Source organism: Rissa tridactyla, chromosome 4, assembly GCF_028500815.1.
Source record: "Rissa tridactyla isolate bRisTri1 chromosome 4, bRisTri1.patW.cur.20221130, whole genome shotgun sequence".
NCBI lineage: Eukaryota > Metazoa > Chordata > Aves > Charadriiformes > Laridae > Rissa > Rissa tridactyla.
Window position 1 is genome coordinate 17,510,605 of NC_071469.1, and position 13,971 is coordinate 17,524,575.

General features: G+C 52.4%; 2 protein-coding genes across 2 annotated transcripts in view; one reads left to right on the forward strand and one right to left on the reverse strand.

Annotated features, from left to right (window-relative positions):
• Positions 1-599: 599 nt before the first annotated feature.
• PHLDA2 (pleckstrin homology like domain family A member 2) lies at positions 600-2,080 on the forward strand. Its single transcript, XM_054199941.1, has 2 exons — positions 600-1,113; positions 1,647-2,080. Exon 1 carries the CDS (start codon positions 680-682, stop codon positions 1,076-1,078), a length of 399 nt encoding a protein of 132 aa, XP_054055916.1. The 5' UTR covers positions 600-679; the 3' UTR covers positions 1,079-1,113; positions 1,647-2,080.
• Positions 2,081-3,511: 1,431 nt separating this feature from the next.
• Positions 3,512-13,971, reverse strand: part of SLC22A18 (solute carrier family 22 member 18) — a 62,954-nt gene continuing 52,494 nt past the window's right edge. Inside the window, exons 8-10 of the mRNA XM_054200270.1 lie at positions 12,813-12,914; positions 8,896-9,016; positions 3,512-3,834 (exon numbers count right to left, since the gene is read on the reverse strand). Of these exons, the coding sequence (XP_054056245.1) occupies positions 3,647-3,834; positions 8,896-9,016; positions 12,813-12,914 (411 nt within the window). The 3' untranslated portion in view covers positions 3,512-3,646. The remainder of the gene's footprint in view (positions 3,835-8,895; positions 9,017-12,812; positions 12,915-13,971) is intronic.

The following is a 13,971-nucleotide window of genomic DNA, read 5'->3' on the forward strand; positions in this document are numbered from 1 at the left end:
CAGATGCCCATGGGGTGCCCGTGGGAGATGGCAGTGGCCTGCCACAGGCTGGGCTCAGGTCCCTCTGTGTCAGGTGGAGCTGGTGCCAGGGCAGACCCAGTGTGACAGAGGTGCCCGTGCCCAGGACCACAGGGATGTGGTTTTGGGAGCATCGTATAGCCCAGAGTGGACCTGAGATGCAGCGGGGAGCGCTCAGAGGGGAAAAATGGGGGCGCATCAGGTCACAGTGGCCCCATCCTCACCTCTGCTGGGCAGAGGAAACACATGGGGGGGCCAGAATTGGGGTCCCCTAACGGGGTGGCCGCTGTCCCCCAGCCCACTGCGGCAGCTGAGATGGGGGCCCTCGGGCAGGCACCCAGCCCCCGCGCTGAGGCGGGGCAGCACCCAGCATCCTCCCCTTTGCTCCCGGGGGACGCCCCCCCGCCGACCCCTCCCCGCCTCCCCGCAGCCCAGCGCCAACGGGCGGCGGCGGGCGGGGAGCGCGGCCCGGGGGGGCGGGCGGGAGGCGGGGCGGCGAGGGGGCGGCGGGCCGGGCTCCCCGGGGGAGGCACCGGAAGGCGCCCGGCGCTGATTCATTGCAATAAATTGTTCCCGTCGCGGCGAGGCTCGGTCATCGCCGCCCGAGACGGAGCCGGGGCCGCAGCCGGAGCCGCAGCGGAGCCGCCGCCGAGGAGGGAGGATGAAGATGCAAGCCGAGGTGATCCGCGAGGGCGAGCTGGAGAAGCGGAGCGACAGCCTTTTCCAGCTGTGGAAGAAGAAGCTGGTGGTGCTGACCAAGGACAGCCTCAGCCTCTTCCCCGACGGGCACAAGCGGGCCAAGGGCAAGGAGCTGGGCTTCGGCTCCATCCTCAAGGTGGACTGCGTGGAGCGCACGGGCAAGTACATCTACTTCACCATCGTCACCAAGGACCGCAAGGAGATTGACTTTCGGTGCCCGGACCAGAGCTGCTGGAACGCCTCCATCACCATGGCCCTCATCGACTTCCAGAACAAGCGGGCCATCCAGGACTTCAAGAGCCGCCAGGAGATGGAGCAGGCGGCGGGCGCCCAGGAGCGGCGGCTGGCCCGGGCGCCCTGAACCGCCGCCCCCCGCCCCGGCCGCACCGGCCCCAGGTGAGCCCCTCCGCCGCCCCCAACGCGCTCCTGCCTGGGCTTTTAATTTTTTAAAAAATTTTTTATTATTCTCCTCCCGCCCGTTTTGGGAAATCAGACGGGGACGGGTGGCGGGGGCTTCCATGGCACCGCTCACCCTTTTTTTTTTTTTTTTTTTTTTTTTTTTTTTTTAACCGGAGGGACCCCCCCCGGCCCCGCCGCCGCCTCTCCGGCCCGTCAGGGTGCCCGGCCGCACCCCGAAACCGGGTCATGCTGCCCGGCCGCTTCAGCACAGGAGTTTCGGGGCACGCTCCCCCTTTCCTGATGCGGTGCTGGGAATTTCTGGTGGGAGCCGAGCTTATGCCGGGCCCTGAGAATTGCGGCTACTGGGTGCGGAAATAGGAAATGGCAGTGCTTTCCTCACAGAATTTGCTAAAAATACACTATCAGCAGAAATAAATGCTGAATGCTTATTCTGCCTTTAAAGCCCCCCCTTTTTTTCTGCCCCGCTGTCCCGTTCATTTAACTAACCTGCTTTCTCTTGCTGCCTTTAGAGTATACCACTGGATGATAAACCAGATCAAGTGTCTTGGACTGAAATGGGACAGGGTACCAATGAAGGAAAGCGAAGAAGTGAGCTGGAAGCAGCTTGGTTTTCTCCAAGCCCGTTGAGGCTGCTGAGCAAAGAGCCCCGAGCTTTGCCTGAGATGCATTTAAAGAAAAACCAAAGACTTTCTTAAAGGACTTCTAGCGAAGCGTCCACGTGTTTGGAGTGGCACAGCTTTGCGAACAATTATCTTCTATTTATGAGACGCGAGGAAGATTGAACACTGACTGGTGGTGTTAAACACAACTTAAATTATTTGTAGTATCTATATTTGTATTTATTTTCATGAATGTCTTTTAGCAGTTACTGGTCTTAATATTGCTTTTGCATTAATATGTCCATTCCAAATAAATTACTTGAAATGTTCACTTTTTATTAGTATACTCTGGACTAGTGTAACTTTTGTTGATGCATGTTTGTGGAGTAGGCAGTGGTGTAGTGGCTTTAAAAGAGTGGGTAAGCTCAGCTTTTTGGTGCCTTGGACTGGGCAGCGGGAGGTGGCGAAAGCCCAGATAACCCCTTTGTGTTTGACCTCGTCTCCCAACCGGGGTTGAGGTCTGTCCAATTCTGGTTAGTGGTGGAAACAGAAAAGCCTACCACAACTTGGATAAGTGAGCTTTTGAAGCGTTTTCCCATATAATTGAGTAATGGCGGCTACAGAAGGCGCAAGAGCTCCCCGTGACGATAAAACGCTGCTGTCTGCTAACGCCCTGGCCCCCATAGCTTAGCGCTGTTCTAAGGCAGAAAACTCCATTCTTGATTTCAGACTAACACAGCGCTGACGCTCCATGGGATTCCTCAGCTTTGCAACAAAGCAAGCTGAACTCCTCGCTCCCTTCTCTTCCTCCACCTCTGCGCTCTCTAGATTGAGTTAAATTTCTACAGGATAACTGGGAAGAATGGAGACCGTCTTTTCTCTGATAGCACCTGGACCAAGAAGTTTGGAGAAAAAAGCAGCTTTTTTTTTTTTATAAAACTATTTTTTTTAAAAAAAAAAAGTTTTATCTTGTGGGGCTCAACTAGTTATCGCTAACTAACCTGGGCTTCCTCGAGAGTAATGCTGCAGCACATAACTCAGCTCCAGCAGGCAAAGTACTCACTACTAATGCTCCAGAGTTGGTAACGTCAATCAGGTAATTTCCCCCTCCCAATATCAGCGCAATCCTTGCAGGAGACTTTGTACTAGAGGAAGCTGCAAAGTACGTCATTCCAAGTAGCCTGTAGTAAGAGCAAGAGAGACTCAGTACAAGGCAAAAAAAAAAAAAAAAACCAACCTGGAAGGAGGGCTGGCCCCAGTTTCTGGAAGCAGCAGGGAGACTCTGGCACTGCAGTGTGCTATCGGGGCCTTGCATCCTCCTCGCACGCTGCTGGCGGCGGCTCTGTCAGGGGCAGGTTCTACATGAGTGAGCTGTGGATGTAGCAAACGCTTGGCCACGGCATTTGAAAGCCTTTGGCTTCAATTCTTCTCTAGCACAAGAAGGCCAGAGAGGCATCTAATGGAGCAAATTGACACTCTAAAGCAGATACGTTTTACCTTGATTTTCCTCAGTACCATTGCAGGGGGGTGAACTAAAAGGCCAAACCAGAACAGGGGCACTGGCTCCCAATCCCCTTAGTTTTGGTGACTCCAAGCAGGAATGCTGCCTGCCAACAGCTGAGGATCTGGAGCTATTGCCTAAAATGACAGCCACTGCTGCAGGGGGGAGAGGGGGGGAACCTGATAGCTCCCGGGGTCCCGCAGCCACCAGCTGCTCCAGCATGGCTCCAGGGCCTTTGCAAACCAATTTGTCCCTTACTCTAGATGCAAATGTTGATGAAAGGCAAGACATTGTTCAAACAGTTTTATTCCAGGTTGACCACGGCACAGGTTTATAGAATCAAAAATATGACTCAACAACATCTTTAGTTCTATGGAAAAAGTAAGGAGGTTACTTTCTTGAAGCTGAGTTATTCGCTTTTCATCTCTCTCAGTGGGATTTTACTCTTTAAGAGGTAAACAAACAACCCTATATTGACAATTAGCTGTAAATAGCCAAAGGAGGAGACTCCAAAATGTCTGTATAAAACTCCACCGATGGTGGGGCCCACGGTCCGGGTCAAGGGCTGCACCGAGGCACAAATCCCGAGCATGGTACCTAGGAGAGATGGCAGAGACAAGCAGACATCAGGGTGAGGGCAAGTCTTGGGATGGGAAAGTGGAGAAGAGCATATGGGATCCCCTTTGGCCCTGATGGCATTCCACTGCAGTAGTAGCAAATCACTTCAAATAATCTCTTGCATTAATTTATAGAGGTCCAATTAAGGTTTGTTAAGGCCAGGGACTCCTGGAGGCATGGGGACTAGTTTCCACCATGAGCCAGCTCAGCTCTTCACCGTGGTCCAAGGATGCTGTTGGCCCCAGAAGATCCATCTGAATGTTGCACACAGCAGGGCTGGTAACTACTGCATGGGGTAAGGGATGGAGAGCTAATTTCTAGGGTCATGTTCAAGACTTCCAAGCAAATTACACAGATTCTTCCAATATCATAATTACCCAAGCTGCTATTGCCATTTATTCTCTAGCGTGGGACAGAGGAACAGCTCTTGAGGGCTTAGCAGGAGTGAGAGGCTTAGGTCTAACTAGGTCTTTAAGAATAAATAAATAAAACCACAGATAAAGACTGAACCACCTTGAGATACTCCCCCCACCTCCCCCCTTGCAAAAAGAACGGATATTTCAATTTGGATGGAAATGCGAGCCCTTCACCTGGCTGGGCCGGTTTCCCCTCCAGCAGCTCTCCCATTTGCATCATTAACAGGAACCTGGTGGATGGGGAAGCACCTCCAGTTTGGCAAAGGCAGTCTTTTTTCCACGCGCAGTCGGATGGCCAGGACGTCCCATGAGATGCAAAAAGCTGTCCCCCATGCACTCGTCGCGCTCTTTGTCTTGCAGCCTTTGTGCAGGATGGCTATCGCTCAGGGGAGCAGAAAATACCCGGCTGGCCAGAAAATCATTAGACCCCAAAACTGAGAGGAAGGGCAAGCTGGCAGCGTAAGCAGGAAACTTGTGCCCTGCTCTGAAATGATATTTGCAATTATTTTTTTATTTATTTTAATATCAGTATAATTACTTGGGCTGTTGGCATCAATCTTCCACCAAGACATGCGTTGAGGCACTGTTACTGCACAAGGCCAACAGTGTCTGGGAAGGATGAGGAGGATGCTCTCCCGCATGTAAGAAGTTGTGGAGCCGAGTGCGGTATCTACCGTGGATAGCCATGGGGAAATGATCTCCGGCTCCAGGAGAGAAGAGGTAGCCAGGTGTTTGCGTAGTGCCGGCCAGCAACTGCTGGGCTTTTATCAGCATGCTTAAAATACTTGTGCAATGGGCCCGAGCTGAGGGCGTAGCCATGCGGAGAGGGAAATCTCCCGGGAAGCGCTGCCGAGCGCTCCTCCCGCGCATGGGAACACAAAGGTGATGGGTGGGACCTCGCCTTGACCCTTTGCCAATGGGAACCATCCCACAACCACCAAACTTTCTGGGCAGGTTTTGCAATTATTTTTTCCCCTCTAGGTATTTGAATTAAACTAATTACTACGTACAATTGTCAAACTGGCTCTTATGATTGAGAAGGCATTTTTTTTTCCTTTCCTTTTTCTTTTTTTTTTTCTTCTGGAGCAGAAATCCATCCTCTTAAAAGACTGGTCTCTCTCTCTGCACTTCTCCAACATGTTGCTGAGAAAGATAATTTCTATTTAATGGGCTTAAATTAGATCCCTCGTGTCAGACACCCTCGAGCTTTGGGACGTTGTAAATCTCGTCTCTGCAGCGTGGCCCCAGCTCTGTTTCAAAGCTGCACATGTGATGGGTCTTATTTGAGGCAAGACCTTTAACTGGGACAAAGTCACCACGTCAGCAGAAAAATTCCTGCGTGGCTTTGTGCAGCTCTGCCAACGAACATGCTCACCTTCCTCATCACGGCTATCCCACTTGCTGAACCTTCCCCGCCCTTTTTTTTCTCCCTCCCCAGCTTTTTTCCCCCCTTTTCGCATACCTGGCATGACCCGTCCCAGCTGGGCGCCCATCCTCCCCTCCTCTCTTCCCGCAGGTTTCAGGGTTGGGTGCTGGCATCTGCCCAAGCCGGGCGGCTCCATCCCTCCTCCCACCCTGCGCTGTGCCGGAGCGCCCCGGCTCGCCCTCCTTTCCAGCTCACATCCTGTTGCCGGGCTCAGATCATGGTGCTGGCCCAGATCAGCCCCGCGCCTGCAGGGCAATCGCGGGGCTTAATTTAACAATTAGGTCATCTCCGCCAGCGGCCCCCTTCAAAACCAGCAAAGCTGGAGCAAAGGTGGGGGGGTACAATGCTCCAAGAAGCCCTGCCTGGCTGCAAGCTCTCCTCCTAAGGTTTTGCCTCTGACATGCAAATAAAATCACAAAACGTGGGCCCGTTACGCAGGGAGGCTCCACAGGGCTTCCTCCCTCCCTCCATCCCCCGAGGGCGGGGGGCTCTGAGCAGGAACAAGACCTCCGTTCCTGGGGAGGGAGCGGGGTTGACAAGGAGTGCTTGTGTGGATGGAAGTCCCCCTGGGCTCGGGGCCACCCTCCCACCAGCTCGCACACCCCCAGCTGAACAGCACGTGCGCGTGGGGCGGAATTTTCCCTTCCTGCCTTTGAAGATGAGGAGAAGGGTGGGGGGGAAATATCAAAGGGAAACGAATTAAATCATTTCCGCTCTCTTGCCTTCAGTGCAAGGCCCCAGCCATAAGCAAAGAGCAAGTGACAAACTCATCAGTCTCGGTAGGAAGCGACCTTGGATCGATCCTGACAGCAGGATGATGGGTGCAAGGGAAGGTGCCACCCTACGTCCCACTGCTCCCTTTCTGAGACACCTATTTAAAAGGCAAGGATGAGTGACTCAGTGTCTAGCAAGGGCGGACAGGTTATCCCTCCTGCAACGCCCCATCCGCTCCAGCCCCACAATGAGACGGACATCTGAGCTCGGCCCAACCTCCAGCTCCTCGGAAAGCCTCTCCCTGGCCCAAAGAAAAACCTCCACGGGCTCTGCTGGCCCCAGGCTCGCAAAAACATCAAGAAAAGACAGCAGCGAGGCTCAGAAGTCGTGTTTCCAAAGGCAAATTCCCAACGTGTGATTTCCTTGCATTAACTAAAAGTTGTTACAAGCCAGCACTCAGGTTTTTTGACGCGGAGACAGCGGGGCTTTTTCACGAAGCCATAGTTTCACACTCTTACAAAAGTGTGGATTTCTAACGCACCACCAAAATGCTCGCTTTGCAGAGCCGGTCTTGGGCTCGCATAGGAAGGAGCAGCTTTTTAGGCTGCTGCACGGGTGGAGCAGCCGTTGCGGGGTGCCACCCACGGCCAGAGACGGATGGCAGGCATTTTAATAGCCGCATTTCTCTGCGAGACACCCACGCCACCACTGCCGCAGCTGCTGCGGAGAGGCAGCTCGCCGGGACGTGGCTCTGCTGTGTCAGGCATTCCTGCCTTCGCCCCGGTCCCTGCCCGGGTGCATTCAAAACAAGCACAAACCCATCGGATGCCTCTTCCCTCAGCAACATTGCAAGGAGGAAGCGGGATTTGAAAGCAAAGGGCCAGGGGGAAGCGGTGGAGACAAAGTTTTCCCCCAGCACCACGATCCCCCGTGCCAGCAGCATCCCTCCTCGGCATGCCCAGTTTTGAGCCAGCCGTAACTCTGCAATTTGTAGTAGCGCTTGTCATGGCATCAGCCCAGGATGGATGGGCAGAAGAAAGCCCTGCATAGCCCATGGCTCTCCCAATGTCCCGTGACCCCCTCCTGACTGTCCCCACCACCCCGCAGGCTGCCTCCGTCCTGCCCTGCTGTCCTGCCCTGCCATCCTGCCTGCCATGCGGAGACATCCGTCCCACCGAGGTGCAGGCTGACCTAACAACATACGCAAGCTGGGAGCAGGGTGAGGCAACTGAATCCATTTTCCTCTCTGACCGAATCTTGCCTCCGGGCTTTAAAAGCCAAGCAACGCTCTGGTTTTCCTCACAAAGCCCCTTTGAGAAGAGCCTGGATGAATTCCAGCTTGGCTATACATCGCAAAGCTGCTTGGTGCCCTTCCCCCCTGGCTCTCCCTCCTCACATGAACATCTCTCCAACTCATGAAACAGCAGATTTTCTTCCCATCTGAGCAGAGGGGCTGGGACATCCCCAGTCCTCACCTCCCCGGCACCTCACCGAAGTGGTCCTCCCAGGTAGAAGTGTCACACTCAGAAATCATGGGCTCCCAGCATTTGTAGGAGATACGGTCTTCAGCTCTACAAATAAACCACTGAAGTGACATTTAGAAAAGCTCTTCATCCAGAAGCATCTCAAAAGTGCTTTATAAACTTCACTAATGGGCTGTGCAAACTATAATTCCCATGCGTCTATGCAGAGGTATCTGCTGAGACGGCAGCTAGCGAAGATGAAGGGGGCTAGAGCAGAGACACTCTCAGATACCTGGTGAACGTGGCTTCGGGACCAAACCCTGAAAGAGCTTGAGCAAAAGCCACCAAACTGGGTCAACCCAGCTCCACTCTGGGACAAACTCAGCAAGGCTCCCGTGACAGTAACACAGGCATATTTCCTTTGTCGCCAGAAGAAAAAAACCCAGGTATAAAGATTTCTGCGTCTACCACTGCATCTCAGCCCCTTTGTATGGAGAAATACAGTAACTCTATGACTGAAATGGCCAAAATGTAGAGAGGGGGCCAATTACCGCATCAGGCAAAACGTTGTTTCCAAAGAGTGATCCAGAATACCTTCCTGAGATGCCCTAAGTTAAAAGGCGTGAATAAACAGCCCCCTCAGTCACCCCCACGGGTGGAAAAGCAGCTTCTTCTATTTTTTTTTCTTGAACTTATCTTGGGTTCATATGGAAAGGAGGGTTTGGGAGAGGCTTCCCTTAATGCGTCCAGCGCTATGGAGGTCAGCACAGGACTGGAAGACCCGGGTCGCGGGATGCCTGCTCAATGTTGTTCAAGCACATCCTGTATTAGCCCCACTGGTCCCCGTTCATCCGCTCTGCTGACACCCACTGCATGCAACTTGCCAAGTCAGATTTGCTGGGCAATTGGGCATTGGCCATGAATGTGCCCCAGTGCTCGATAGCAGTGGCGTGAGCTGGGAAGTACCCGGCGGACTCAAAAATGGGAAAAGACCAGCCTGATCTTTTTTGATGAGTCTTACCGGTGTCGGAGGAGGGGACGGCCTTGGTGAGGATGCTGTCGGTGATGGTGCCCAGCGTGCTGAAGGCGAACACCAGCGGCACCGCAACAATGCAGTAGTGCCACACGGTCCTCATCAGGGCCTAAGGGACAAGACAAAATGGACCGCAGATCATTAGAGAGCACAAGTGGTGGCTTTGTGGCAAGAAACAACCTAGAGAAACATCACGAGCCAAACCCATGACTTAGGTAAACTGTGGGAGCCACAACTTATGCATGATGGTGCAGCCCTGGCCATCGCAGGGTCTTTCATAGCCCACCATTTGTCTGCAGCAAATTATTCCGAGCATGCAGTGCAAGTAGCAAACGATACCCTACAATCTGGCAGCACGTTTCTCCGGCACTGCTGAGGGTATTTTTAGCGTCTGCGAATTAGTGACGTCCCCGCACCCTTCCCCCCCGTCTTCTGTCTCTTGTCCTGACTCCTGAGGAAACGTTGAACAGCAGATGCATGTGGTGTACTTCAGGAAGCCTCCATTACTTATACAAAACAGCCTAGAGAAGGCATTTCAGTTCATTATCATAAATAATTAAAGCTAAACTGAGCTTGTCAAAATAAATGAGCGCGGTGCATTGTGTAACGCCGTACCTTTGGGATTTCTAATCCTGTTCTGCTGCTTCCTTCCTAATAAATTCACCAAATTCAGTAATCTGGAATAGGTCTTCTGGCCATAAGTGCACATTAGCGAGCATAATTAGGGAGAGTAATGATTTTGTTATTGCACATATTCTTAGCGGAGACATCCCTCCAGCTGTTTAATACTGAAACAAAAGCGGTGAAGCTCCCTAAGCCGTGGGGCTAGAGCGGCTCTCGGCTCATTCACAAGCCCTGCTGGTCAAATGAATGGATTTCTCTGGGGCATGGAAAGGAAATTCCCCCTTTCTTGCAAGTCTCCTGCCCTCACCCATGTCTCAAGGTGTGTTATTGCGGCTGGAAAACATTTCTGTCGCTGGTTTAGCCAGAAGTTTCATTCTCCGGAGTTCTCTCTCCTAAGATCTGGTCCCTGCCTCTCGGCTACAGAAGATGGAGAAGCCCAGAGACATTCGCTCACTAATGACTTGGAAATACTGAGGTTTGTTTCTAGCTCCCCTCTAGACTCACACACAGCCAGGTTTCTCTCCTCGGAGGGGCTCTTTGCCTACGTTTTGGTTAAGACCTAGGCACTTCTGATTAAGGAACCGGAGAACAAAGTCAGAGGAACAGGTATTTGGTACATAAACATTTAGGCAGAGGGAGAATAATTCCTTGCTAGGGCAAATGTCATCACAGGATAACTTTTCAATGCTCATAGGAAAGAACAGCTTTAACTCTCCCCTGCCTTGTACGAGTTCCCTCATGGGCTGAAGCAAGTGGTCAGAAAAGAGCTGAGCCACATCTGTGCCTCCTGTAAAACCAGGGGAAACGGCTCCTCGCTCCTCTGGGACTCGGAAAGGACGGAGCCAGGCAGATCCCGGTCTCTGCTACTCCTCAGCCGGTGGGTAGGTAGCAGTCTTTTTGACCTGAGCAGATCTGATGGCATCTTTCAGGCGAGGGAGGCAGAACCAGGAGTTTCAGCAGACAGGCTCAAAAAGCAAACGCCTGGGAAACGCAGGCAGCGAGGCAGGAGGAGGCACAGCCGAGCCTTCAGACAAAGAGAAAAACTTCCCCGTCGCAACCGCCAAGCCCTCCTACACCCCTGCCCACGCGCTCCCGGCTTGCATCTGCACATCAGACACTGGCTCTCCCCTCCTCTCCTTTTCCAGGTGTTATTGTGAAGCTCCCAGCCCACTCCTTCCCTTCTCCAGCTGCCGATCGCTGGGAACATCCTGCAACCTCTTCCCAGCTGCACCGTCGTCTGTCTGTCTGTCTGCTGCCACTGGTGCCCACCTTCCAAAAACACCTCAGCCCACCTCCCAATGATATGAAGTTATGTTTCAGAGTGTCTTTTATTAACAGCTAGCTTTTCTCCGTACTTCCACCCTTTGGGGAGGGGAACTGCCTCGTTTGGAGGCCAGATGCAGCAAGGGCACAGCAGGCGGGATGCTCCGTCACCAGTGGCTGTGCAGGATTAAAAGCTTCATGCATTAATGTCTGCATTTGGGGCCTGCCGCTGTGACAGCAGTCATCCCCACCAAGACAGAAAGCCACCCCAGAAACGGATGTTTTCTCGGCAGCTGCTCAAACAGAGCGCTTTTTAATAAGGCGTCCCCGGTAAAGAGGATCACAGCTGCATTTGCCTATGAATAGTTCTCGTGGGAAGTCATCGCTGACCCTTGTCCCCAGGCCTGTGCTGCCAGGATGTCCATAGCCCTCCGGGCTTGGCGTAATTGCCAACTCTAAAATGATTTCCCTTCCCGGCTTCCCTCCCCGCAGAGCCGATGTGAGCCTCCCCGTGCTGAGGCACTAGGCACTGCAAGCAGGGCTGCCCCGTGTGTCTCTCCTCTGCCTTCGAGGTTTTCTCTCCTACGTCCATCCCCTCCAGCTTTCCCTTTCAGTGAGAGCTCAGTGCACAAAAGCCATTTATTTATTCCGTGTTGTCCCTCTGCCTGATCCCCATGGGACTGGGCTTCGGCGCAGGGAGCCAGTCCCAGCGGCACCTTGCTCTGCACCTGGTCGGGGGTGTTCCAGATGGGCCAGGTCCACCTTGGTCCCCCCTAATTGCTTCCACCTGTGACCAAAGAACAATGGCGAGACCTTCAAAGCCCTTCTTGCGCCATGCTCAGGAGCACCAAGCCCTGAGCAGATGTCCCATGCTAAGGTGGCACATGGATGTCAGCCAAAAACACATGACACCAGCCAGGAAGGACCCTTCCTGAGCATCCCACCGCCTGGTAGCACCTCCATGAGCCTCAGAGTCCCAGAGAGGGGGACCGCGTTCCATCTGCAAAGCCAATCGTTTCTATGCATCTACCCTCCCTTCCCAGTCTCGTTTCGGACACGTGATTTAGCCTCAGATTAGCAAAGGTGTGTAGTTGCCTCATCTCATCCATGTAGCTGGGAACCACGAGCCTCAATACCCTCCAGGATTTGTCCCTGACCTCCCCGTGGCTGTAGTGTGGTTGTGGGAATGACATCCATCCTACCCACACCGGTGGGAGCACTGGTGCCCTGGTAGCAAGGCTTGAGGCCAAATCCTGCAAGGAACGTCAAAAGGCTGACACAGCTCGGTTGTCCTTTGGGCCCATCTCACTGACGGGGACCGGTGTGCACCCTTCCCCTGTACCCATTGCCTGGGCAGAGCTATTGGTTCCCCAAATGTGGCTTATCTGAGCAAACACAATTACCGGCAGAGCTGCCTACGTCAACTTGGTTTTCCAATTACCATTTGAGATTGGCATCAACTGTCGCCCATGCAGACACAACTGGCAACGGGTAACATCACTCATCCCAAAAGGGAGGAACAAGATTATTGCCTTGCTACCTCCTTCCCCAAATACTCTCAGCTTGGGGGAATTAGGCAAAAATAAAGCCCCAGAAGAAAAGCACACAACTTCTTCTGTCTCGCAGCAGCGTACAACCGCAATGATTTTCCCCCCATAATCTTCATTTACTTTCTGGGTAGTTCAGGAAATGCAGTCACTGACAAGACTGAGGGCAGGATTTCTATGCAAATCCAGTGACTCAGGAGGGACTTAACGAGTTTCTGTGCGAGATTAATTTTTTTTTTAAAATCCCTTTAACTATTACTCACGTGGCTTTTTGTCGTTATTTGGCGTGGTGCTTACGCTGAGCGCCGCTCTGTTTGCACAGAGGCCCAGGAGAGCTGGTTTCCCCTGCAAGGACCACCCAGCAAAGCTGGTGGTGGCTTTTCAAGGGGTAGAGCTTGCAGCCAGGTCTCATGGACCTCATGTCGCTGTGTTGTTAAAAGGCACCATGGATGATTGGATGCCAAGCCTTACCATGCCTAGGCCCACACCGGCGAAGACGAAGACGCTGAGCCTGAGCAGGGTCCTCTCTGTGCAGTGGTTAGTGAGTTTTCCAATAACCAGACCCTGGATAACCTGGGAAAGAAGAACAGGAGCACACAATGAGGGTGGTGAGACATTGGCACAGGTTGCCCAGAGAGGTGGTGGAGGCCCCATCCCTGGAGACATTCAAGGCCAGGCTTGATGAGGCTCTGGGCAACCTGATCTAGTCAAAGATGTCCCTGCTCACTGCAGGGGGGCTGGACTAGATGACCTTTAAAGGTCCCTTCCAACCCAACAGATTCTATGATTCTATTATGCTATGATTAAGCCCAATGTATAACAGTTCAAACAAGCTCAGAAGAGAACTGCTAGAGTGCTTCAAGCAAAGGAAAGGCTGCAAATGGGTTATTCCTTTGCTTTTTTGGGGAGAAAAAGGGACCTCACTGTCACAGTAAATGACTGGAAGACACAATCCTTTATTTCAAGCATTTTGCATCCTAGGGATAGATCCATCCCATCAACTGAAAGTCTTTACTCAGGGTGCGTGCCTGAGTTTACCATCACTGCCTACTCACCAGTGGTGATTGAAACTTTCTAAAGATGCTTGCAGATACAAATGAATCTTTCTAACTAACTCGGCATGTTTTGTGAAATACAATTAATACTAAGGTCTTCATTCTTGGCAAGACCTGCCAAAGAAAAACTGTACATTTGTATGCAGAGGAGGAAAACGCCGCCTTTGCTGCACCTTCTCTTGCCATTATTTTAAACTATGAATATACAAATTGGGTGGTTCATCTTTTTTAGACAGGAAACAGTATGACGGAGATGTTAATACCCAGCCCCAGCAGTATGCGCAGATGTGAGGGACGGGGAACTGGTTTTACAGATTTTAAATAAAAACTGGGGGAGAGGGGGAGGGAAGGAGGAGCTGGAAAACATTAAAACCCAGGAAGTATTTGGCTTTTCCAGCGCTTTGTAGAGCTAAGATTCCCTTTTATTGCTCCGTTCAGCATCTCCCATACTTCAGGTGACACCAGCCCAAGCAGACATGAGAGGACAGAGGCTGGAAGAGGTCACTGTAAAAGAAGCCCAACAGACTGCATTTCACAGGAGGGACAGATAGGAATCTACCAAGTTTTCTCTGCCT